Here is a 24,259-nt window from a genome sequence, read left to right on the forward strand (position 1 = left end):
CTCTTTTATTTAATCATCAACGTAGATGTCTGAGGGTTGTCTTTTACGGGACGAGGTGTAATATATAATGTGCTGTCCAATGTACTGCAAAACCTTTTAAAAGTGAAGTGAAATGGGAAAAAAAACCAAAATTCCGCCATCTTTGGATGTGTATTGTTTCTACGGCGTACTCACTGCAACAAAAATGACACGATACGTTTATTCTATGAGTCAGTACAATTAGTACAATACCAAACTTATATAATGTTTTTTGGGGGTTTGTGTTTTTTGCTGTATTTTTTTTTTCTTTTTTTTCTCCAAAGATAATGATTTTTTTCCTGCCACCATCTTCGGGCAGCCATGAGTTCTCCCCCCCCCCCCCCCCCTCTGACATAGTTCTGTGCCGCCTTTTTTTTTTTTTTTGCGGAACGTCCTGTAGTTTCTATTGGTACCATTGGAGTACGTATGACTTTTTGGTCGTTTTATTACATTTTTTTTCTTGGAGACAGGGTGACCAAAAAAAGGACAATCTGGTGGTGGTAATTTTTTTCTCTGACTACATTCACCACGCGGGGTAAATAATGCGTTACTTTGATAGATCGGACTTTTATAGACCCAACGATACCAAATATGTTTTTTATTATTTAGATTCCTTTTTTTTTTTTTCATATAAATATGGCAAAGGGTTTTTGTTAGAAAATTGTATTATCGTTTTTTTTTTTTTTTTTAAATAATTAATGAAACTTTTTTAAAACTAATTTCCTTAAAGTCTTTCTTTAGTCTTCATAGGGGACAAGAACTTGCAATGGTTTGATTGTTCCTGCAGAATGATGTATTGCCATAGCTTACGTATCACCGTGATCTGACAGGCAATCTATCAAGCCACGGACATGGCTTGATAGGCAATCTGCCATAGCAACCGTACTGCAACCCGCGTTCTTCACGTGGGGGCAGTGCGGGACCCCTGAACATTGATTGGGGCAATTAAATGCTGCTGTCAGAATTGACTGCAACATTTAAAGAGTTAACTGCTCCCAACTATGGCGCTGCTTATTGGAGCTGTTGCGGGCGGGTGTTGGCTGTAAGAAACAGCTGGCACCTGCACTCTATGAAGCCAGATCGACCCGCAATCTTCCTCCATACATACCCCAAACCTGCAGGGCCTAACTGTACGTCCTGTAACATTAAAGGAAAACTACCAGCACTGTAATAAATAGGTCCCGTTATATACACGGCAGCCGGAATTGCTTTAATAGTTTGTCAGGTGATCTGTGCTTCAACCTATAGGCCAGATGCATGCAGCTCCCATGCTCAGGTGTCTCAATGACATCACATCCGATCTATGCCCTTGTCATGGTGACGCAGACATCCCCTTTAATAAAGCTCTATACGTTATTGTCATGATCCCTGAGGGGCTGCATACGGTTACAGTATAGTCACGTAATACAGATTTGTTCCATTCATCTGAATAGGGTTGTTTTGACGGTAAGCATGTGGATTTCTGCAGGCCCCATACAGATGAATGGGATAGTCGCAGAAATGTCTGTAGCTAATCTGCCAAATGTGAATATACCCCTAGGCCGGCTTTAAACAGGCGTATTTACATGTGCAATATTCAGCCAATAGGACCCATTGATTTCAATGGGTTCTTTCACATTTGCGTACTTTTCTGCGCATTTCGTTCGCACAAAAAAAACCCAACCTGCAGCGTGTTCTATTTTCTTGCGCACGAGGAAGCGCAAATGCGTATACAATATGCTAGGAAATGCGGAAAAATCCTGCAGTCCTTCTCTTCAAGTGGGTCATGTGATCTCAGCCATCCAAGATAGCTGCTGCCGTCTTCAAACCACTTAATCCCCACAGTGCATTGGTAGTTGGACAGTTAGACTACTAATGCTCTAGATGTGATCTCTCATTGGCCAGAGCTGCTCATGCGATCAGCCTTGGCCAGTTAGATAGTAGTGCACAGTGGGCATTAGATACTTAGTTGCTGCAGGCATCTTCAACAGCTGAAAATATGGCCCAGAACTAGTGGAACGAGGGGGGTAGAGAAGAAAAACTGTAGGTTGTATACCGCCCTCCACCTTTTGACACAAAACTGGAGGGTCACTTTAATATTTATATAAAATCATAATAAAATGATCGACTTGGTTCTTATGTATGTTTAGGCAGTGAAAAGCCTTATGCCGGGGCCAGTGTGTACGCAGACTGAGGTTTTGCATTCTTGTGATTCACTTTAAATAGTGTTTTGATTGATTTCCTCATATATTCTTTTCAGAAAAACATGGCAGGCGTAGCATTATGGGATACTCGCAGTCTTCCAGCATGGCCGTTGATGAGACTGTGTTACCACCAGCCACGTTCAACACCACAGCCTATGTGGCAGACACAGAGCCACAAACCCATGCAGATAACTGGTAGGTTCTAATGTTCATAGATACAATTATAGAGGTCTACTAAATCCTGGAATAAGTCAAGTGATTACGTGTGATTTCACAATTTAGGACGGATATCAGTGGTGTTTGCGAAGTTAAAGAGACGCCTAAAAGTAATCGAAGAAGCAGCAAAACCAATCCAAGCAAGGACCAGGATGTGGAAGTTGGTGGTGATTGCAGAACCGCTCTGTTTCAGGAACACCTCCGTCCAACAGAAGAAAGGCCTTGTCCGTCACCGCAAGCTGAGACTCCTGCCTTAAGTAGACAAAAAGGATCACAGAAAGTAGAGTCCTCAAATAAAATACAAAATTATTTCCAGCCCATGTCCAAGAAACGGTAGGTGGTAAAATATTTTGTACTAAAGAGGACCCGCCTCCCTTCTCCCCCTCCTCCCCTCTCTTAGTTATATCTTCTTAGTTATTTTGCATAAGTGTTGGCGCACATATGGGCCAGTAAGCGTCCGTAGAAACATTTAGTTAAAGAGGTTGTGCCAAGGTGGCATACCCTGTTCATGTGTCCTATTAGGACATAAGAACATCATACAGTGGGGTCCCTCACTCAGGAGCCCCCTTTATGTCTCAGGAGGGAGTTCCTGTCCTGGCGGAACTTCTGTGGTCCTGTCCTGTAGTGCTACACTTCTGCTGCAAGGGAAATGTCAGGCTGCCCGTGGCTTTCCCAAGCAAAATTAGCCAGGGGTGACTTCTGATCGCCCCAAGTCCCACTTGCTCAAAGGAGTTGTGCATCTTGAAACAACCCCTTTAATACATTTGAAAGCAAGGAAACTTGCCAAATCTGGACTAACCATTAACTGTATGCATGTTTGTACCGTATACAGATTGTGATTTATTAGTCAGAATGAAAGTTTAACTCAATGTTTTAACAATCCTGGCAACTTGGCTAGAACCGTTTTCAGGATGTTTACCTCTATGTGATGGATATTGTATTTGGCTATTATTTTTTTTCCATTCGATTCCTTTATTGTTTTTAAAGAGACCGAGTAGAAGAAGAAGGTGAAACCTCCTCTGCTAAGTTGTGTAGAATGGAGAGAGAGACTTCTCAGTCTTCACATCCAACAAAGGAAATTGTGCCCCCGAAACGGAAAAAGGACAATGCAGTGCCCTTTAGTGTCCCGCATACTGATCTGCAGAGAGAGCCAGCTGGATCATCTAAAAACAGGCCTGGTTGCTCATATGGTCAGGATTCGATGGACACAGCAACAACCAGCAAAGACTCCGTCGTGAAGAAGAGGAAGGAGCCTGCAGATGTGGTGGAGGAGTCTGACTTAGAAAATGAAGAAGAATGTGGTGATGAAGTAAGAGATAAAAGCAACACTAACAGCATCAGCCATGGGAAAAGGCCTCGGGTGGAAACCACTGAAGACTTTGGAGAAGACTTTAGCATGCAGTCCCTGGACAGAGGAGACAGAAGCACAGTAAGTCTTGACAAATACTATTCAGCATATTTCCTTCTTATACTTCCCTGTTACCCAGTTGGTGTATGTGACCGTTCTAGAAGTGGAGCTCATTTATCATTCATAGTGGAAGTGTTTCCTGACCAGGAAACAGTGACGTAACCGTTGAGGTTAAGAGCGATTGGGCAAGTTGGATTTCAACATGCCCAGTCCTTTGTTCCTGCGGGCTTTAGACTGCTGCCAAATACAGCGAGCAACTATGATTGACTCAGGTGAAATGGCTGTCAGACAATCAAGTTTTGGGCCAACAGTTATTCCTGGAGACAGAACATTGAATTGGTTTCTGCCAGTCAATGTCTATGAAACCTCTCACCCTTCCAATGTTGGATGTGTGCGTTATACTGGAATTACAGTATGTTAGTATTTGGTTGGGTTTTCCTACAATATTTTTCGCCCGATAGGGTTTCAGATGGTGAATAAAACGGTTGCCAATGCTACCAGGGGTTTTCAGATGGCAACCAGGTTCTTCTGTAGCGGTCAACTACTTTTGTCTTGTTCCTTCCGTGAGATACGTCTACAGCGTCTCCTCTGAATGTCAAGAGCTGCTCAGAAGGAGCTTAAAGGGAAAAAACTAACATCCACAGGAATTTAATCACCTGCAGGTGCCCAATGATTTCCTATGGTCATGTTGTTGGTAATTCTATTTTCCTAATCGACATTGGGCCTAAGCTCTCGCTCATGACCTGAAGGTTGCGGGTTTAATCCCCTCATGGTTTAGGCAGCCGGCTCAAGGTCGACTCAGCCTTCCATCCTTCTGAGGTTGGTAAAATGAGTACCCAGCTTGGTGGGGGGTAATTAATAACTTACTTGTTGGCGCTGTACAAAGAACAATATTTGTTATTTTAGTGACAGTTTCGTCCAAGCTGTGCAGCTCAGAAATAATCCTGAATGCAGAAAGTCCACTTTCGCACGTTCTCTTTTATGTCAGAGTAGTCTGTTCCGGTAGTTCTTTTTAGTCCAGTCCTTTCTTCTTAGGCCGGCTGCACATGAACGGATTTGCATTGCGGAATCCGCGGTCAGTGTCCGCACCGCGGTTCCGCTGCAAATACCATTCATAGCATGCTATATAAAATCTTTTCTTCCTGCACACTCATAGAAACAAATTGTGATTTCCGGTGAGTGGAGGCAAAATCGCAGCATGCTCTTTTTTTTTTTTTTGTGCGGTGCCAACACAGACTTCTTCTATTGACGTCAGTGGAAGCTGTCCAACCTGCGGCCCGTCCACAATTAACGCTGTGGGCAGGTCATGGACCTACGTGTCATCAACTGACAATGGTGCGAGAAACAAATCTGTACTGCGCATGTCAGACCGTGAGCTGCTGGGTCCATCTGCAGTACAGATAAAGAAGAAAGAAGACAGGTACGCGGCGTCAGTCGCTGGATGGCCACAAGGCTTGATTTCCCTGCGATCTCCCTCATGCGAAATCAGGCCCATTCGTGTGCAGGCGGTCTTAGCCTTGTTGTTTGTTTTCCTGTTTGTTTTTCCTGTCTGTATTTGCCTTGCTTCCTAGCCCAGCTCTACTCAGTTTCATTTTCCTGTCCCTGGATCATGGTGCCCCCTCATAATTTGACAGGGTCAGTGTTTCAGATAAGGTTTCTTTTAGAACTAAAGGTATACTCGGGGACAGTGGTGTCTGGTGTTAGGGTCAGCATCAGGGATAGTTTAGAGGAAGACTTTAGGAAAGTTAGAGTTAGGGTCAGTTACTATTTGTTACTATCTGCTCCATTATCTGACTACCATCACCATCATCTGTTTGTGTTCCTGTATAGTGGCCAGCACTTGTAATTGTGAGCACAGCTCTCATTGCAATCAATAGGAACGGCACTTGTAATTGTCGCCACAGCTCCCATTGATTCCTGCGAGAGCTGCGTTTGCAATTACGAGCGCCGGCCGCTACACGGAGGTCAGAGCGGCACTTCTGCTCCGACCCCATTGTGTTAATTGTTTATTTAGACTTGTCTGTTCTTCAAATGCCATCTTTGTGAGGCTGCGGCCTCGTACGAACCTCTGCAAAATATCTGTGCCTTCTGATTAATCTCCCCCAGTTGGTTGTTGGTTGACTCTGCTTTGTAATACGCATGCCGCTGTTTTTTCTGTTGGGCCATTCTGTGCCAAACCATCACCTCTCCCAGCCGAGCAGTCTCCTATTTTCATGATATTCGGTAGGATGGCAGAGGGCGTAAAGTAAGTTACAAATGTACAATTTAAAGGGGTTGTCCCGCGAAAGCAAGTGGGGGTATACACTTCTGTATGGCCATATTAATGCACTTTGTAATATACATTGTGCATTAATTATGAGCCATACAGAAGTTATCAGAAATTTTTCACTTACCTGTTCCGTTGCTAGCGTCCTCGTTTCCATGGAGCCGTCTAATTTTCAGCGTCTAATCTCCAGATTAGACGCGCTTGCGCAGTCCGGGTCTTCTTCTTTTCTCAATGGGGCCGCTCGTGCCAGAGACCGACTCCGTGTAGCTCCGCCCCGTCACGTGCCGATTCCAGCCAATCAGGAGGCTGGAATCGGCAATGGACCGCACAGAAGAGCTGCGGTCCACCGAGGGAGAAGATCCCGGCGGCCATCTTCAACCGGTAAGTAAGAAGTCACCGGAGCGCGGGGATTCAGGTAAGCGCTGTGCGGTTTTTATTTTTAACCCCTGCATCGGGGTTGTCTCGCGCCGAACGGGGGGGCTGTTGAAAAAAAAAAAAACCCGTTTCGGCGCGGGACAACCCATTTAAGCCCTCAGTGATATGTGGTATTCATACAGCAGGGTTGCCCCCATAAGAAAAGATGTCAAATTTTTGCTCATCAGGTCCACAAAACAAAATTCAAAACTTTGCTTCTAATTTCCTCTTTCACACCTGTGTCCCGCTGTCCATCCTGATTTGCTACATACCACCTATAATAGTAGATCCCGTCACTCCAGACTGCTCACTTCTGTTCCCGGCTTGCTGCTCATCGCTAGTCCAACTTATAGAAACCATGGCCTTATTTTAGGTGGACGTGTTCAGTGGCGAATGATGGACACGATTTTTGAGCTACATGAGGAAATATACATTTTCAGCTTTTGCGTTTTTTTTTCTGCTGATGTAAATGTGTTATTGAAAATTGCATTTTTATTATCTGTGTAATATCTGAGATCATGTTGTCGAAGTGTTGACAGCGACGCGCTCTGCTGACTGTGTGGGTTAGGCTTTGTGAAAATGTCACATCTCATCAGCCACGCACACATGCACAAACATAACATGGGTTCCAAAGGTAGACTGCCCATTGCCGGAGCGATGCCCGCACAGAGCCAAGAATGCAGGAGGGCAGATACTCTCACATCAGCAGACTGGCACAGAGCTATGTGTCTGCCGCCACCGGCAGGCTGGCTCTTATTTTGGGGCCAGTTCATATAATTTGATGTCTTTTGTATACTTGTATAACTGGTTACTGTAGATGCCTGGAATCTCGTTGGTGATTGAAGGTCCGCTCACTCTGCTGGTCGGTGGAAATGTGTCTACATGCCCCAAACATACAATAGCAGTTTATCATCTGGATTTCAGTCACTGTACGTAGTTGTGGTGTGCATTATTCAGGAGGATTTGCTGGCTCACCTACTTCAGGATGGTAGCCGCCCAAAATGAGCTCTTCATTCTAACTCGTACAGGTGGTCCTGAATGGGGGACCCCTCTCAATGATTGTTTTGTACCCCAATATTGTATAATGGTTGCAAGGCACTCCGAGTCTAGGTGCACAAAAGGGCAAAAAGCTTGCTTGGATAGTAACTCCAAATCAGTAGAAAATCGTCCTCCCGCTGTGTGTCGTCGTACAGCAGACACATCAACCAGCATCCCATATTCCTTATTTCTCAGGGTCGGCTACATTCACTTGCAGTGATGAGTGAACTTTTGAAAAGTTTGTCAAAAGTTCAGTGAACCAAAAGTTCAGCTCTGTCTGAGAGTGTTATGCAGGGGGGGAAGGGGGAGGGGAAGGGAGGAAGAGAGAGGTCTCCCCTCCGTTCCTCCCCGCTCTCCCCCGCTGCTCCCCGCCCGCCGCCGGCAGCCAAACCTTTTCTCTCGAGCAGGAAGTTACTCTCTAAGGGCAATCCTCGCTCGAGCAATTGCCCTTAGCGAGTATGCTCTCTCATCACTACTAATTATGCATTGTCTGCTGCAACCTCTGGCCTAGTGTACCGTGCTAAACCCATTCTGTGTGTCCTGACCTTCGGTTTGTTCCTCCTCCGCCTTGGTCTATAGTACCATCTGATGGACCACTTGGGACCCTGCAGTAAAGCCCATATCCTGATTGATGGCTTTAAAGGGTGAAGACCAGAGTATTTCAGGTGTCGCCTCTAAGCCAACCCAGTGTGTGGCTCCGCAGATCTACATGCAATGACCCTGAAAATAGGGGGACTCCTTGTAAAATCGTGACATGTCTTTTACTGTAGATGAATGCGTATATTGTGTATCATCCCATAGTACTGGCCCATTGACTGATGGTTTGAGGAAGGTCTGTGATTAGACCTAAACGTGGGGATTTATAGATTGCCTTCAGGAGATATTTCATCTATTTATGGGTATCGCTTACTGAGCGCTGGCTTCTTTTAATTACATATGGACAAATGTAAGTTTGTCTTTCTAAGATCACCCTTTTAAAGCTAAATCCTGAAAAATGATGGTCTTTTTTAATTTTATTTTTTTTCCTTTTCTTCTTTTTACATGATTATGGGGTCATCCGTCTTTCCCAAGCTACTGATCAGATCACTTTAAAGATTTGCTTTATAGCGGCCACACGGACCTAAGAAACCTGCCAGAAAATGGCCAGTTACCCTGTTTCCCCCGAAAATAGGACCTATCCTGATTTTTCCGAGACACTTGAAATATAAGTGCTACCCCAAAAATAATCCCTAGCTGCATAACATAAAAAAACGATATATAAGGTAGCAGGCTCGTCCAGGTCCCTCCAGCTGCCCTCTGGAGCATCGGCAGGCTTCTTGCAGTCCTCAGCCGCCCACAGGAGATCACTTCTGGTTTCAGGATTCATAAATCCCGCCTCTAGAAAGTGATGGCTGTGATTAGGTCTCGAGCGCTGCTCAGCCAATCAATGCAGCACTCGATAAACTAATACAATAGCTGTGATTGGTACATCCAGCAGTGCATTGATTGGCTGCGCAGCATTTGAGAACCAATCACAGCCATAGCTTTCTGGAGGAGGGATTTATGAATTAGCCAATCAATGCCATGTCTCAATGAAGAGCTGCGGGAGGGATGTGGATCGAGCCTGCTAGGTAAGTATAATACATCCCCGAAAATAAGACCAAGTGCCTCTTTTGGGGCAAAAATTAATATAAGACGGGATCTTATTTTTGGGGAAACGCAGTAGGTTTAACGGGAGAGGTTTTTGTGAGCGCGCTCATACAATCCCTATGTACATCCAGCCATAATACTGAGGAGCGCTCGTTGGTTGCACTGCTCTGCGTTGGGCTTTAGATTGATCCCATTCATTGGCTAACTTACATTTTGGGTTAGGGTGAATGCCCGCAGGACAGTTATGTCCAATAGACGATGAAAGGAATGATGGGACGAATATGGGTACAGCAGAATAGTAACCACTAAGGCAGCAAGAATCTGTGGCTACTGAAGGGTTAAACAGATCACAAGCTCTGTCTTTAGTTACTTAATTTCTGTCACATTTTTGGCTTCGCGTTCAAATACCAAACAAATACTGCGTAGTTTACGTGACTGCGCCCATTTTCACAGGATCCGCATGAATAGAGAATAAAACTTGTGCCCAGCTTTACATTCCTGCAATATTTCTATCCTCGTTTCAGAGGATTAATTATTTTCAGTAGTTATTGTGGATTTTATTTCCCCCTTAATTGAAAATTCCATGCATGTATTAGCCTGTGTTTGACAAGTCGTTCGTTAAGACTCTGGCGCTCAGCGCCACCGTACAACTTTATTAAGCCATTTGTTTTTGTTTTCCTGTAGGCGCCGTCCGTCCAGGCGATAAAGACTGAAGCGGACATCAAACAGGAGCCTCTATCTCTGCGCGAGGATACTAAAGTAATCAGAGCTTCTAAGGTTTAATGTAACTGTCAGAATTGTGTTCCTGAAGGGTCCCCAAACCAGAGGGTCTCTCAGATTTAGGCCATGTGTGGAATACGCTTGCGGAGGCAATGTAATTGTGTATGGGCTGCGGGTATATCCGCAACCATAGAGCACAATGGGCTCTATGGTCCCGGGTTCCGCAGTCAAATAGAGCATGCTGCGTTCTGTTTTCTGTAAGCGTATTATGCAATTCCAAACTGCTGACGTGCTGTACCCCCCCAATAACAGCAACCATACTCAACTGTTCATTCCCTTGGAAGAACAGCGCTGCAACACCTGCTAGTCGTAGCTTAAAGGGGTTGTCTCACGAAAGCAAGTGGGGTTATACACTTCTGTATGGCCATATTAATGCACTTTGTAATATACATCGTGCATTAAATATAAACCATACAGAAGTTATTCACTTACCTTCCCTGCGCTGGCGTCCCCGTCTCCATGGCTCCGTCTAACTTCAGCGTCTAATCGCCCGATTAGACGCGCTTGCGCAGAAGGGTCTTCTGCCTTCGGCTCGGTCTGGCACGAGCGGCGTTCTGGCTCCGCCCCCTTCTACGCGTCATTGCGTAGCTCCGCCCCGCCACGTGTCTCGATTCCAGCCAATCAGGAGGCACACGTGACAGGGCGGAGCTACGCGTAGAAGGGGCGGAGCCAGAACGCCGCTGCTGCCGGACAGACCCGAAGGCAGAAGACCCTTCTGCACAAGCGCGTCTAATCGGGCGATTAGACGCTGAAGTTAGACGGAGCCATGGAGACGGGGACGCCAGCGCAGGGAAGGTAAGTGAATAACTTCTGTATGGCTCATATTTAATGCACGATGTATATTACAAAGTGCATTAATATGGCCATACAGAAGTGCTTAACCCCACTTGCTTTCGCGAGACAACCCCTTTAAGAACGGTTACCACCTGACCGCTGCAGCTAATCGGAGGCCACAGCGGGTACGTGTCATTTGCCTAGGATCATGACTCCTGTCATCTGAGCTAAAAAGGGGAATGGCACAAACCCATGTGTTCCCTGATTGGCTATGGAGATCAGGTGGTAACTTTTTGTAAACAAAGACTGGGAGGACCCTTTGAACTGTAAGACTTAACCGGGGAATGAAGGGGGACTATGGCTGCTTCTATTGTGTTAACACATTTTTGTTTTTTTAAATCGTCCACACCCGGACAGCCTCTATAATGTCATATCCTCAGGATAGGTCATAAATATCAGTGGGGGTCTGACTGCTAATAATTGTGCCAATCAGCTATTTGAAGAGGCTACAGCATTCAGATGAGCATTGGGGCCTCTGCGTTGTGTACAAGGCACAGCGCCATACGTTTTGTAGTGGCTATGCTTGGTATTGCAGCTTGTTCCCTTTGACTTCAATGGTATATAAAACGGAAAGCAATAAGATCCAGCGCTCAAAGTGTTTAAAATATGGTATTAAAAACCTAAATGGCAAATTTCTAGTTACTAGTTGGGGGGTGTAGATTCCAGAAACGCTCACCCTTGGGGTCCAGGAAGGCCAAAGCTATAGGGATATTCTCTATCAACACAAAGCTGAATCCAATGTTGTGTAGATTTTAAAACCTTTATAAATTAAAGACAAGGTGGGTACAGTAAGTGCAACGCATTTGGGAGAACTGTAGCTCCTACTCAAGCACAAAGATTGTTACAGGTGGAATGTCAGCTTCAATTATTATTGTGACGTGTCCAGGATTTGACGGTAATGTGGGGGCGGAGTGAACGTAATTACAAACAAACACAGTGCTCGAGTGTGCGCTCCTGGCGTACAGCGTGCATGCCGAATTCCGGACGTGGATTGGATAACACGGAAATTATAAATATTGAGAATTATATAATTCTCCCACCGAGTGAGTACCTTGAAATTTGACACTTAGGCTGGGTTCACACGGGACGGAATTTCTGTATGGCAAATCTGCCCGAGGCTCCTAATCCCGGGATTAGCCAGCCATGTCGACGAGATCTTGTAAAAATCTCATCCACACGGGTTGGCCAATCCGTCGCGGCAAAGCCGGCGCTACGGCGGAGAGTTGGCAGCCTCAGCATGTCAATTTTTTTCCCGTTGCGGTCTCACTTCTCTCTATGGGGAGAGAAAGCCGCAACGGAATGTTAAACTGGAATGTTTTATCACCGAGTCTTCCCAAGTCTTGGATTCCTTCCTTGCGCTCTCTTACTGGGATGTTCCAGTGACAAAGTGCTTTTATCTACTCGCCCTCACGGACCGCGGGTGTAGCAACCTGCAGGAGGTGAGGCTGTCTGCACCAGTGAGTCTGTTCCTTTTATTTTGTGTTTTAGCTTTGTTTTAATTTCCCTGAGCGCTGTCTTGATATTAAATATTCACTTGGATGGGACTGCTCTGCACATAGACCATGTGACCAATGGACGTCATATCGCAGGTCAGAGAAGAAATCACAGACTGTTTAACTCGGGCAGCAATAAGCATCATATGGCACCCAGATTTGGCAGCCCTTATCATTACTATGGGGGGACATCTCAAGGAACCACATCTGTGTATTCATGCACGTTATAGCTAAGGAAGCCTTGTGGTGGGGATGAGCATTATCTGTCCAGCTAACGCTTGGTTTTCACTTTATTATGGAAAATTAACTTTAAAAGAAAGTTGCAGGTAAAACTTAAAAACTGAAGTTTGGCCAGATTACATGTGACCTCCACTGACACTGATCTGTTAGAGACCGGCCCAGAACTACGAGCGAGTGACCAGTGCAGTGCGCCCTAGTGAAAGAACACCTCAGACAGCCGTATACTTCTGCCTAGTGCTGTCCTTGGATTCCATGATGGCTAGTTTGGTAATTCACATAGACCAATAGGGTGTAAACAAATCACTGCATGGCTTACACTCATCCATGATAATAGTACGTGCGACGTACAGGGTCCGTGGATATTGACCGGCGCATGGACGGGTGTGCTGTCCAATGCAAGTTGCACTCGAGTTTCTCCGATGCAATTTACATATGGCTGTCTGAATATGGCCTAATGGGTAGTGCCTGGATCTGAGCTGTAGCGGGGAAATCTGGCGCATCATCATACAGGTGGGCGGTATCACTACTCAAGTGTACACCTGAGAACCTAATTAGATGTATACCTAGGATGGTAGGTTCACTTAAATTGCCCTTCGTAGTACATTATGCACTGTCATGGCATTCTTAAAAGGAAGGTGTCATCAGAAAATGACCCTTTATATACCGTAAATCACATTTTTGTGTTAAACTTGTTTTTTAAAGAAATTTTAGTGATATTTGTTTTGTTTATGATCACAATCTGTATTACATAAAAATCCTAAAATCCTGCTTTATTCGCACTGACTGACCACAGAGCCTAATACTAGGTTGATACTTCATGATCTGCAGAGGAAGCTTTGCAGTAGTCATCTCACTAATATCAGAATAGGTAACACCTATGTACAGATGACACAGGATCCCCCATCCACAAGAGGTATAAGCTGGGACCATCTACTCTTCCCTCATTGCAAAATGACCCATTTACAGGACACAGAGCAGGTCTAGAACATTCTCCCATACAAGTCAATGGGTCCCCTCCTGTCCATTGTGTGACTGGCCCATAAAGCTGATGTTAAGCATATCTCTAAATACTGTTAAATGTAGCTCAGGCAAAACGGCCTCCCCAATCATAAAATTCAAACACATTAGAAGAAAGAAAAATGTTTCTACCTGGATTTAGTTAATTAAAAAATTGGGAATTTAGTCTCTTTAGCATAGTAACATAATTGGTAATGCTGGAATACGACATTATGTCCATCTAGTTCACCCTATTATCTGGCAGTGTTGATCCAGAGCAAGACAAAGAAAAACCCATGAGGTAGTATCCAATTTTCCTTAAGAAAAACTTTTCTTCCTGACTCCAAACCTGACAGAATAAATCCTGGATCACCAACCCTTCTGCAGTAATCTAGTGATTATTGCCTGTAACATAGTAATTAATGAATTCACCATTCCTTCTGTTGCAGAGAGTTCTATAGTCCCCCTACTCTTAAGGCTGATTTACACGCAACAATTATCGCTCAAAATTCGTCTAAACGACGGCTTTTGAGCAATCGCCGTTGTGTGTAAATGTGTGCCCATCGTTCACTTACCTTGCACTCTTGGTCCATCGACGAGTTCCGCTCAGCATAAAAGCCATCCTCCCTGATAAGAGGGACGGCATGCTGTGTTCTCCGCGGGCAGCGCTGATAACGTATGCAGCCTGCTGCCCTAGCAGAATAGCAATGTATTGAGAGAACAGACCACCCACTGTTCTCTAAATACATGCAAATTAAGCTAGTTAGCTACTAACGGACTAATTAGCCTATTAGTACCTAATGCAAAATGATCACTCAAAACTCTCAGTTTCTGACGAATTTTGAGCGATCATCTATGTGTGTAAATGGACCTGTACAGCGACTCTTCAGTCCTGGACAAACAAAGATGGCCGAACTGCTTCTCTGACTACCTGATATACTAATGTACAATGTACAAGACACTATGGGATGCTTTGATTGGCCATTGTTGTCCACATGAGCAGCCCTGGCCAGTCAGAGCAGCATGTAGTGTCTTAGACTACCGATGCATACTAATGTGCAGCGTGCATCAGGTAGTCAGAGAAGCGGTGTTTCCATCTATATTTCTCCATGACTGGAGGGTTGCGTTAAATCTCCTGAGCACATTAGACAAGTCATCCAAACCCACCATTTGTGCCACTGTTGTATGTGCATGAGGGCCTCCTGACTTTCTCCCAACAGATAATGTTGGTGGAAAGAAGGATATATCGGTCACGTTGAATTTTAACTCCCGCTCCCTTTGTTCTCTCTGGAGATAAGCAGCTGGCATTTTAACGCCCAAAGCTTTTGTTTTCCCTGAAAAACACTGGAACGCTCGGCCGATGAAGATAATCAAAAAAGATAATTTCCCGCCAATGAAGCGCTTGGCCGGCAGCTGTTTACGGTCTATGTGCAACTTTACAGTAGAACTTTGAAATGGAGTACTGCGTTTCTACAAAAGTTTATTTGTTGCTTTTTTTTTGTTATTGTGTATTTTTATTGTTATAGATACCGTTCCAACCAAAACAAGAAAACGACGACGGGCTTCCCAGGAAACTCTTGGTGTTGGAGTTCCAATCCTTAGTTGTTAGTCGACCGACAAGAAACAGTCAGACCACGAGCAAAGCTAACCAAGAAAACGTGACTAATTTTAAGAAATTCAGGAAGGTAATGACACGATGACTTCTGGAGTGATACTTTAAGGCTAATAGGATTTGTCGATCTCTCCAGTGTACTGTTGTAAGCAAGTTGTTGATGGTTATCAGACATATATGAAGGGGTTACACACAGAGAGAAAAGTTGTGTTCTCCTTTGCAGACAGTAAGTAGTTATCTCATTTAACCCCTTGAGTGGCACGCCCGGAAATTTTCCGGGACGAGCTCCACTGCTCATAGCGACATAGCCCGGAAGATTTCCGGGCTATGTATCACTATGGGAGCTGCAGAGCACAATGCCACAAGCTGTGACATTGTGCTCTGCTTGCACAGTCCCGCAGAGAACAAAGCAAGGGCTTTGAAAAACCGGCAGAAGATATTGCCGATATGCCGGCAATCTCCTGCTTTGTTTACAGGTTGCCATAGAGACCATCGGCTTGTCAGAAGCAAGCTGATGGTCTCTGTGGCAGGGAGAGCTGGTGCTTGGCTGTCAGAGGACAGCTAGGTACCAGCTCTTACAGCAGAGATCAGAGAAAACCTCCGATCTCTGCTGTGTTAACCCTTTACATGCGGCAGTCTATGTGACTGCAGCATGTAAAGGGCTGTCACCATCGGACCCCCGGAATGTGATCAGGGGTCCTGATGGGTCCCTGTGGAAGTCCCCTAAAGGGACAAATAAAAAAAATTATAAAAAACAAGTAAAAAAATTAATAAAAACACTTGTCTCCCTTTACTTTGTAAAAAAAAATCAAAAATATAATCACACATGTGGTATCCATGCGTCGTAATGACCCAGAGAAGGAAGTTAATACATTATTTAACCCCTTAATGACATGGCCCCTTTTTTCCCCATTTCTTTTTTTCCTCCCCCCTGTTTAAGAAAATCACAACTTGTCCCACAAAAAACAAGCCCTTATATGGCCATGTCAATGGAAAAATGAAAAAGTTATGGCTCTTGAGACGCAACTGCAAAATTAGTTGAAATTCAATGATTAGACCATTTTTAAAAACCTGCCCTGGTGGGCACGACAGGGTGGTAGAAAACCCGCCACTCAAGGGGTTAATAAACCCAAATACCTTATTTAGGGAGTCCAGAGGCTGCCTTATTCATGACCCTCATCTGTTAGCTAGAGCAGAGAACTCGACGAAGAGCTTCTGGAGAACCTGACATGTCTCTTCATTACATTGACAGTCCATCGATTTCAATGTGCATCATGTAATACTTCATTTTCCCTGCGGGGGTGATATTGCACATTTGTTACCAGGTTTCTAGGAGTGTTACAGCTGATCACTAGGGATCAGTTGTTGTTGGGGGCCTGCTAATAAAAAAGACTTATCTATCATGTACAGCTTTTTTAAATGCTTGAAATTCAATATTTTACATGATGGACCCCGGGGTTTGTGTTCATATCAATAAGGCTTTTTACTTTTTTGCTTATGTCTGGATACTTCATATAACATTATTCTTTATGTTAACAGATAGCATACCCAGGGGCGGGAAGCTTTCCTCACATCATTGGAGGCTCTGACTTGATTGCTCATGACAGAAAGAAGAACTCTGAGTTAGAACAGTGGTTACGCCAGGAAATGGAGGTAAGGAGTGGAAAAAGGGAAATGAAACCGTCTTTATTTATGGCCCTTTTGTGGAGCTTTAAAACCTTTTATTTACGTGCAGAACAAAAGAAATGAACTGGTAGAGCCGGTACCAGCCATTATATTATACACTAGTACTGAAGATTATGGTGCTTTTCCAAGGGCCAACTAGTGGCTGAAAAATCATTCAAACGAGCGATGTTTGACCTATAGTTGTCCCATGTAAGCATGGGTACTGACAGGGTACTGGGTAAGAAATTGCTCATTAACGGCTAGTTGTGGTGTTTCAGCTCACCTCAGGATAGGTCATCAATAATTGATCGGCTAGGGTCAGTTGCTCAGGACCCTAACGGTTCAGCTGACTGTGTGCCTACCGACACTGTCGCAATTACACAGGAGTAGGAGGGGAAGTCTCTGCTCCGACCTCTGTGAAGTGGCCGGTGATTGTAACTGCAAGAGCTGCTCTCATTGAAATCAATGGGAGCCGTGTCTCATCAATGGCATTCTCCCTGGAAAACCCCTTTAAGCTCTCGGCAGTCATCCTGTCTAAAAGTCCCCATAGGGAAACAGAAGATCCCCTACAAGTCCTCTGTGGTGGCCTCTAGAGGGAAGAAATTCTTATTTACATAAAAAGACCCATTGTAGAGATGGGAACTAGAGTGCCAAAGTTACTTGATGGACACATCAGTGCTGGTAACACAACATCACTACTTAGCACTAGTCCTTTAGTAGTACATGTAATAGGGCTGATCATATAGGTTGATGGAGACCCAGAGGTGTCACCTGTGTGCTACATTGACGCTTGATAGGCAATGGACAAGCAAATTTGGCAACATAGTTGCCCAGTGTAATGTGAAGTTTCATTATAATGGAGCATAAATGTACATTTCACAACATAGGTTACTTTTTTTACAGGAGCAAACCCAGCAGGCCAAGGAAAAGTCACTCGCTGAGGATCTTTTCAGGTGAGTCCTGTAAATGTGTTGTCTTCTAGAAGTCATTTCAGTGAATCTTGATTCACAGCCCCATTTCGCCATCACTCCAATATTACCTATTCTATCAGTTCCACTAATAATTATTCCAGCTTCTGGCTGACCCCTAAAGTTCTTCACACTGTTACTTCCACAACGGATCCATTTGATGTAGAAAAGGCATCTTGTGAGGTGCAGTTGGGCAGAGGTTGGTTAGTAGCGTTCTTCCATGAGCTCACTGGCACTAAATCCATAACGATCTCTTCCTTCATGAGCATTACATTTTCATGTGTGTTTCCAGTTCTGGAACAATTACCATACATTATTGTGAATTATTTCAGCAGCTCCTTTTATTTCTTGCACTTTTATAGACTTTTTACGTTAAAGGGGTTGTCCCGCGACAGCAAGTGGGGTTAAGCACTTCTGTGTGGCCATATTAATGCCCTTTGTAATATACATCGTGCATTAAATATGAGCCATACAGAAGTTATACACTTACCCCCTCCGGTGCTGGCGTCCCCGTCTCCATGGCGCTGACCGAAGCCTTCTTCTCCTTCCATTAGACGCGCTTGCGCAGTCTGCTCTTCTGTTCTGTTGAATGGGGCCGCTCCGGCGTGCTCGCGCCGCACAGGTCTTCTGCGCATGCCCCATTCAACAGAACAGAAGAGCAGACAGCGCAAGCGCATCTAATGGAAGGAGAAAAAGGCTTCGGTCGGCGCCATGGAGACGAGGATGCCAGCACCGGAGGAGGTAAGTGTATAACTTCTGTATGGCCAATATTTAATGCACGATGTATATTACAAAGTGCATTAATATGGCCATACAGAAGTGCTGAACCCCACTTGCTTTCGTGTGAAAACCCCTTTAAGTCTATGGACACTGGGAGCATTTTTTTTTTTTTTTGCTGTACTGCATGTAGTTTGGTAATATTTAAATTACCCCTACTGATCCCGAGAACAGGGGTTTTTTGTCCCCCATCGTTCTCACTGCGGGATTACTACAACCCCCGTAAGCATGCTGCCACTCCATTTTCACTGGGACTGCTGGAATAGCTGAGCACTTGTACTGGGCTATTTCTGTCAGCCACATTGAAATGAATAGAGCAGTGGCCATACATGCTCAACCACCGCTCCAATCAATCTGACGTCATTGTGAGTGGATCCAGCAAGGAGAGGGGGACATAGGATCCCCTATCCTATGGACAGGTGCTAAAAGTTAAAGGGGTATTCTGCGCTTTTACTACTGATGACTTAACCTCTGAAAAGGTCATCACTAGTTGATCGTCAGGGCATGCACTTCAGGATCCCCGCTGATCGTCCAGCACACTATCAGCGCAAGAGAGCGGGATGACTTCATTGCCGGTCAGGACCGGAGGTAACATAGCGGCGCACTTCCCTTCTATTACAAGTCCGATTCTATCCTTAATGAAGTATAATAGAAGCACAGCACTGACAGCGGGCCAGAGGATCAGCTGATTTGATGGGAATTCCAAACAGTAGATCCCTGCCAACCAACTGTTATTGGGCTATGCAGAGAATAGTTCATCAGTTGTAAAAGCCCGGAATACCCCTTTCTTCTTGGCACAACCCCTTTAATAGATTGGTGTCCTCTATTCAAGCCCCTCATCTCTTGGCCAGAGGGTAGAGCAGCTACAAAGAGCATACCTCATTCTGGAAGAACTGTGCTCTGTTAAACAGACAGCCTATTGATTTGAATGAGAAGTGTGTAATCCTTAATTTTTCCTGTGGAGGCGCTGCAGGGAATTTGAACACTTGCTACAAGATTTTACCATGAATAACTGTTGATCTGTGAGGGTTCCAGCAGGAGAATATTTTGGGATCAGCGCATTTTTAAGGGAGCCTTCTTTGTAAATAGGCTTTGTCCGAAGTGAGGAACCTTTTTAAATTCTGCATTTGCCTTCAATTGTATTACATAACCTTAAAGGGGTTGTCTCACGCCGAAACGGGTTTTTTTTTTATTCAATAGGCTCCCCGTTCAGCGCGAGACAAACCCGATGCATGTGTTAGAAAAAAAAAACGGGTAGTACTTAACCGAATCCCTGCGCTGCGGCGACTTCTTCCTTCTTCTTACTTACCTTAGTAAGATGGCCGCCGGGATCTTCACTGTGCAGTCCATTGCCGATTCCAGCCTCCTGATTGGCTGGAATCGGCACACGTGACGGGGCGGAGCTACGAGGAGCCGCTCTCCGGCACGAGCGGCCCCATTCAGAAGACAGAAGACCGCACAGCGCAAGCGCGTCTAAAATCGCCAGAAGAGGCGATTTTAGACGGCTCCATGGAGACGAGGACGCCAGCAACAGAGCAGGTAAGTGAATAACTTCTGTATGGCTCATAATTAATGCACGATGTACATTACAAAGTGCATTAATATGGCCATACAGAAGTATATAACCCCACATGCTTTCATGAGACAACCCCTTTAATATCTAGATGTTTAGTGTTCAAAATATTTTTATTGAGAGTTTAAGGTCATTAACAAAATACAAGAACTTTTTACGGTTTTGAACATTAATAGAATTAAGTAGAAATAATGTTTTGTAACAAGATAAGAAAAGGAAAAGGAGGTGGGAGAAAAAGAAAATAAAAAGTAAAAAGGATAAAACCAGGTTCCTTTTTTAATTTTTCATAAAATAAACTGTCAGTAGAGTCTATATAAGGAACCAATAACGTCTTTAAACTAAATTGGCCAAAACGAGAACCCACTAGTTAGGTAAGGTATCAGGAAGAGAAGAGAAAGAGGAAAAAAAGAGATTACAGATAGAGAAAGGAAAGGAGAGGATAAAGGGATACTAGGGGAAGGGGTGGGAGTGTCCACAGTGTTATTTAAGACGACACTCGCATGAGGGCATTATGGATAATGAGTATTTGGTTTATACCAAAACAACGCCTGACTGGGGCCAGAGCTACAGATCTCTCGAGTCACGGAAGAGTAGCCAAGCTGACCAGATCGAGTAGAATTTTTCTTGTTTGTTCTCGTCATTAGCAGCAATTTCTTCCATTTCAGCTAGGAGTTCCAGAGTTTCCAGCCATAAGATCCTCGTGGTGAGTGAGAGGGACCTCCATAGTTTTGGAATTGTTTGGCGCATGTAAGGAAGAATTTGAGTGGACTTTTTTTGCTATTTGCCATGGGCCCAGGGAGCATTGTAATTTGTTTCTTGGAATTTAGATGAGATTGTGAGCGAGTGAGTTAGTGTAAAGGACTTGGTCCATTCCTCCTCTGAGAAGGATTTCCCTATCTCCCTCTCCCAATTCTCCACGCATCTCACCATCTCATTATGGGTCTCTGCTGACAGTAGGAGGTGATACATCACTGAGATCCCTGACGCAATGCGTGTAGAAGACATGCAATATTGCTTGAACTTGGAGAGGGGGCACAGGAAAAGATTCAAGGGACCCCAGGTCTGGATAAAATGTCTGATCTGTAGGTAGTGGTACCAAGCTTCAGGACCGGCGCCCCTGTCTCCCTATGGCGAACCCCCATAGTGGTAATGACGTCCCTAAACCATATAGGAGAGGAAGCCCCTCCTGATGGGATGGTGGGTCCCTCAAGAAGTGGGGGGGAATCTGGGTTTGCCGTCAAGGGGGTAAGGGGACCCGGTCTAGAAACCAGTCTGAAACGGGTGGCAAAACCATTCCAAATGTCCAGAAGCTGACTCAGAAAGGGAGACATCAGGGTATTTTGCGGGATACACCAGGTGGAAGCCAGAATGAGCCCGCTAGTTGTGTAGGAGCGTTCTCATACTCAAGCTCAACCCAGAGCTTGGATGATCTATTGTACAGGATATCCAAGATGCAGTTGCATATGGAAGCCTTGTGGTAGGAGGAGAAGTTTGGGAGACCCATTCCCCCATCTCTTTTCTGACATATAAGAGTCCTAAATTGCGCCCGAGGCCTAGCTCCTCCCCATAAAAAGTCAAGAGACATTTGGCGGATCTTATCAAAATAGGATTTGGGTATCTTGACCAGAAGTGTCTAAAAAGGTACAATATTTTTGGAAGGGAGTCCATTTTTAAGGTACTGATTCTTCCAAACCATGAGATGGTAAGGGGGTGCACTTTTTAAGATCTCTTTCCAAACTAATATCTAGATGTTTAAAGAGTAACTGCACTTTTTTCAAACTTTTGACATGTCAGTGGCATGTCAAAATGTTTGCTCAGTGGGGGTCGTCCTGCTGAGACCCCCGCTGATCACCTGAGTGCCGTGCCCCTTTGGCTGTTTTCATTGCTTTCCAGCTGCTCTTGGCAGCTGAAGACTGAGTTTGTAGTGGTCTATAAACATCTGCTATAGACCTTTATGTGTCCAACTTCAGCTGCTGTGAGGAGCCGACAGGCAGCAAAGACATCCGAAGTGGCACAACGGTCAGATGAGCGCTGCAGCCCTCTTGCTTCCGTTATTAGCGGGGGTTTCAGCAGCAAGACCTCCACTAATTTAAAACTTTTGGTATGACGCTCTGACATGATGGGAAAAGTTTGAAAAACGTGCAGTTTATAAAAAAAAAAAAAAAGACTCCTTAAAAAGAAAAAGATGAAAAATCCCTGTTTGGACCAGCGTACCTCCTGGCCTGTGTTTTATTAATATATTTTCTTCACATTATATTTTATCAAGATTTACTTTCTGGTTTATTAATTTATTTTTGTACAGTTTGTGTAAAATCACTTGTCTCTAAAATCTCATATTTCAAGTCTGTGAAAGTTTGTAATGTACTTTCCACACAATTCTATGTGGCGTATAACATGCGGATGTCATTATAATTAACAATACATTTAAACAAGTGTACCAAAGAGGATGCAGAAAACAGACAGCGAAGCGCAGTAGAGATTTCCTTTCTCAATACAGAGATTTACATGTCTGTTATTGTAATGAGTATTGTACGCCATTATAGTTTAACTTAAAGGGCCACTTCATGGAAAACCTACTGTTCCATCCCTGCCCCCTCACCTGATTGTCTGTCAGACTCGAGATATCTCCTGCTCTGTGTATCGCACTCACTTCCATGCAGTGCAGCCTCCTATCTGATGCTTATAAAATCCCATCTCCCTGCTTTTTCTTCATTTATGCTGTCCTAGCAATCCCATGATGCATCAGTGCAGCATCACATGACTAACTAGAGCCAGTATCACCTCTATATTCTTTTAAATAAGTTAAAGCCCATGATTATATAGTCAGGAAGATGAGCTGTTATCTCCTTCATTAGAACAGTTTGACTGGAGACTCTAAACAACAACCGTTACTCTGATGGGAGTATCTAATCAACAACAGTTACTCTGATAGGAGTTTCTATCTCCCCATCAGTCATATGATTAAAACTACCTGCCTGACATTCTGTAGGTCCTCTAGCCGCCAAAACACCTGACTCACATTGATACATATGCTGTGCAAGATCTCTCAAGGTGTCCTGTTGAATCTGACCCTAAGATATTAGTAGCAGATCCTTTAAAGCCCTGTAATTAGTAAGGCGATGCCTAGATGGATTGCATTTGTTTTCCCAGCAGATCCCACAAATGTTCGAGGACAAGTCATCACCTCGAACTCTTTGTCATGTTCCTCAAACCATTCCTGAACAACTTGTGCAATGTGGCAGGTCATTATCCTGCTGCAAGAGACCACTGCCATAAGTGACTACCGCTGCAATGAAGGAGTGCACTTGGTCTGCAGTGGTGGGTGGTACATGACAAAGCAGAATCCGCATGAATTGCAGGACCTAGGCTTCCACTGCGAAGCATCTTTCTTCTTCTAATACATCCTGGTGTCATCTCTTTCCAAGTGATGTGACCCAAACCCATCCGTCTGTCCGCCTGATGTGAAAGAAAATGTGATTCATCACACCAGGCCACCTTCTTCCATTGCCCCAAGGTCCAGTTCATGCATCGATCATTAGCACTTTTGGCATTAGAAAGGGGTCCGCATGGGAACTATACGCAGGCCCTATATGTAGAAAGCTGTCCTGTACAGTGTGTTCGGACACCTTTTTCTCATATCCAGCAGAAATGTTTTCAGCAATTTGTTCTGCAGTAGCTTTTCTGTGAGATTGGACCAGATGGGCTAGCTTTCACCCCCATGTACATCAATGAGTCTTGGGCACCATGTTCTTTAAATAAAACAGGTTACTGATACTGATACCGGATTGTCATCCCATTATTTTCAGTAACCCCAAAGGTTCACATACGTTTGCCACTCACAGTCATGTAATATTGTATCATTTTCCTCGATAACCAAGTGTTCCATCCTACCCGGACATATTGGTTACATCCTAGAAGGAAATCAAAGACGGGGATAAGGAAATCTAACCCTAAACCATCTGATACTAGAAGACCCTACCTTTAAGCAGAGCCTTGGGTGACCCTGACTTTCCCTAGATGGTAACAGTGGTAAAAATTAGATGACACTCAATGTATGTTAAACCAAGTACAAAAAGATATACAAACACATCTTAAATAAATAAGTAAATACCAACAGACTTAGCTGAACTAAGACATAGGTCAAACTCA

The 24,259-nt window shown here is 44.4% G+C and overlaps 1 protein-coding gene across 1 annotated transcript in view; it reads left to right on the top strand.

The window, feature by feature from the left end:
• NBN (nibrin) overlaps window positions 1–24,259 on the top strand; it is a 72,532-nt gene that overhangs the window by 39,065 nt on the left and 9,208 nt on the right. The window contains exons 9-15 of the mRNA XM_066578433.1: window positions 2,258–2,396; window positions 2,484–2,750; window positions 3,405–3,846; window positions 9,857–9,931; window positions 15,042–15,200; window positions 16,667–16,780; window positions 17,696–17,745. Of these exons, the coding sequence (XP_066434530.1) occupies window positions 2,258–2,396; window positions 2,484–2,750; window positions 3,405–3,846; window positions 9,857–9,931; window positions 15,042–15,200; window positions 16,667–16,780; window positions 17,696–17,745 (1,246 nt within the window). The remainder of the gene's footprint in view (window positions 1–2,257; window positions 2,397–2,483; window positions 2,751–3,404; window positions 3,847–9,856; window positions 9,932–15,041; window positions 15,201–16,666; window positions 16,781–17,695; window positions 17,746–24,259) is intronic.

The sequence above is a fragment of the Eleutherodactylus coqui genome, chromosome 9, assembly GCF_035609145.1.
Source record: "Eleutherodactylus coqui strain aEleCoq1 chromosome 9, aEleCoq1.hap1, whole genome shotgun sequence".
Taxonomy (NCBI): domain Eukaryota; kingdom Metazoa; phylum Chordata; class Amphibia; order Anura; family Eleutherodactylidae; genus Eleutherodactylus; species Eleutherodactylus coqui.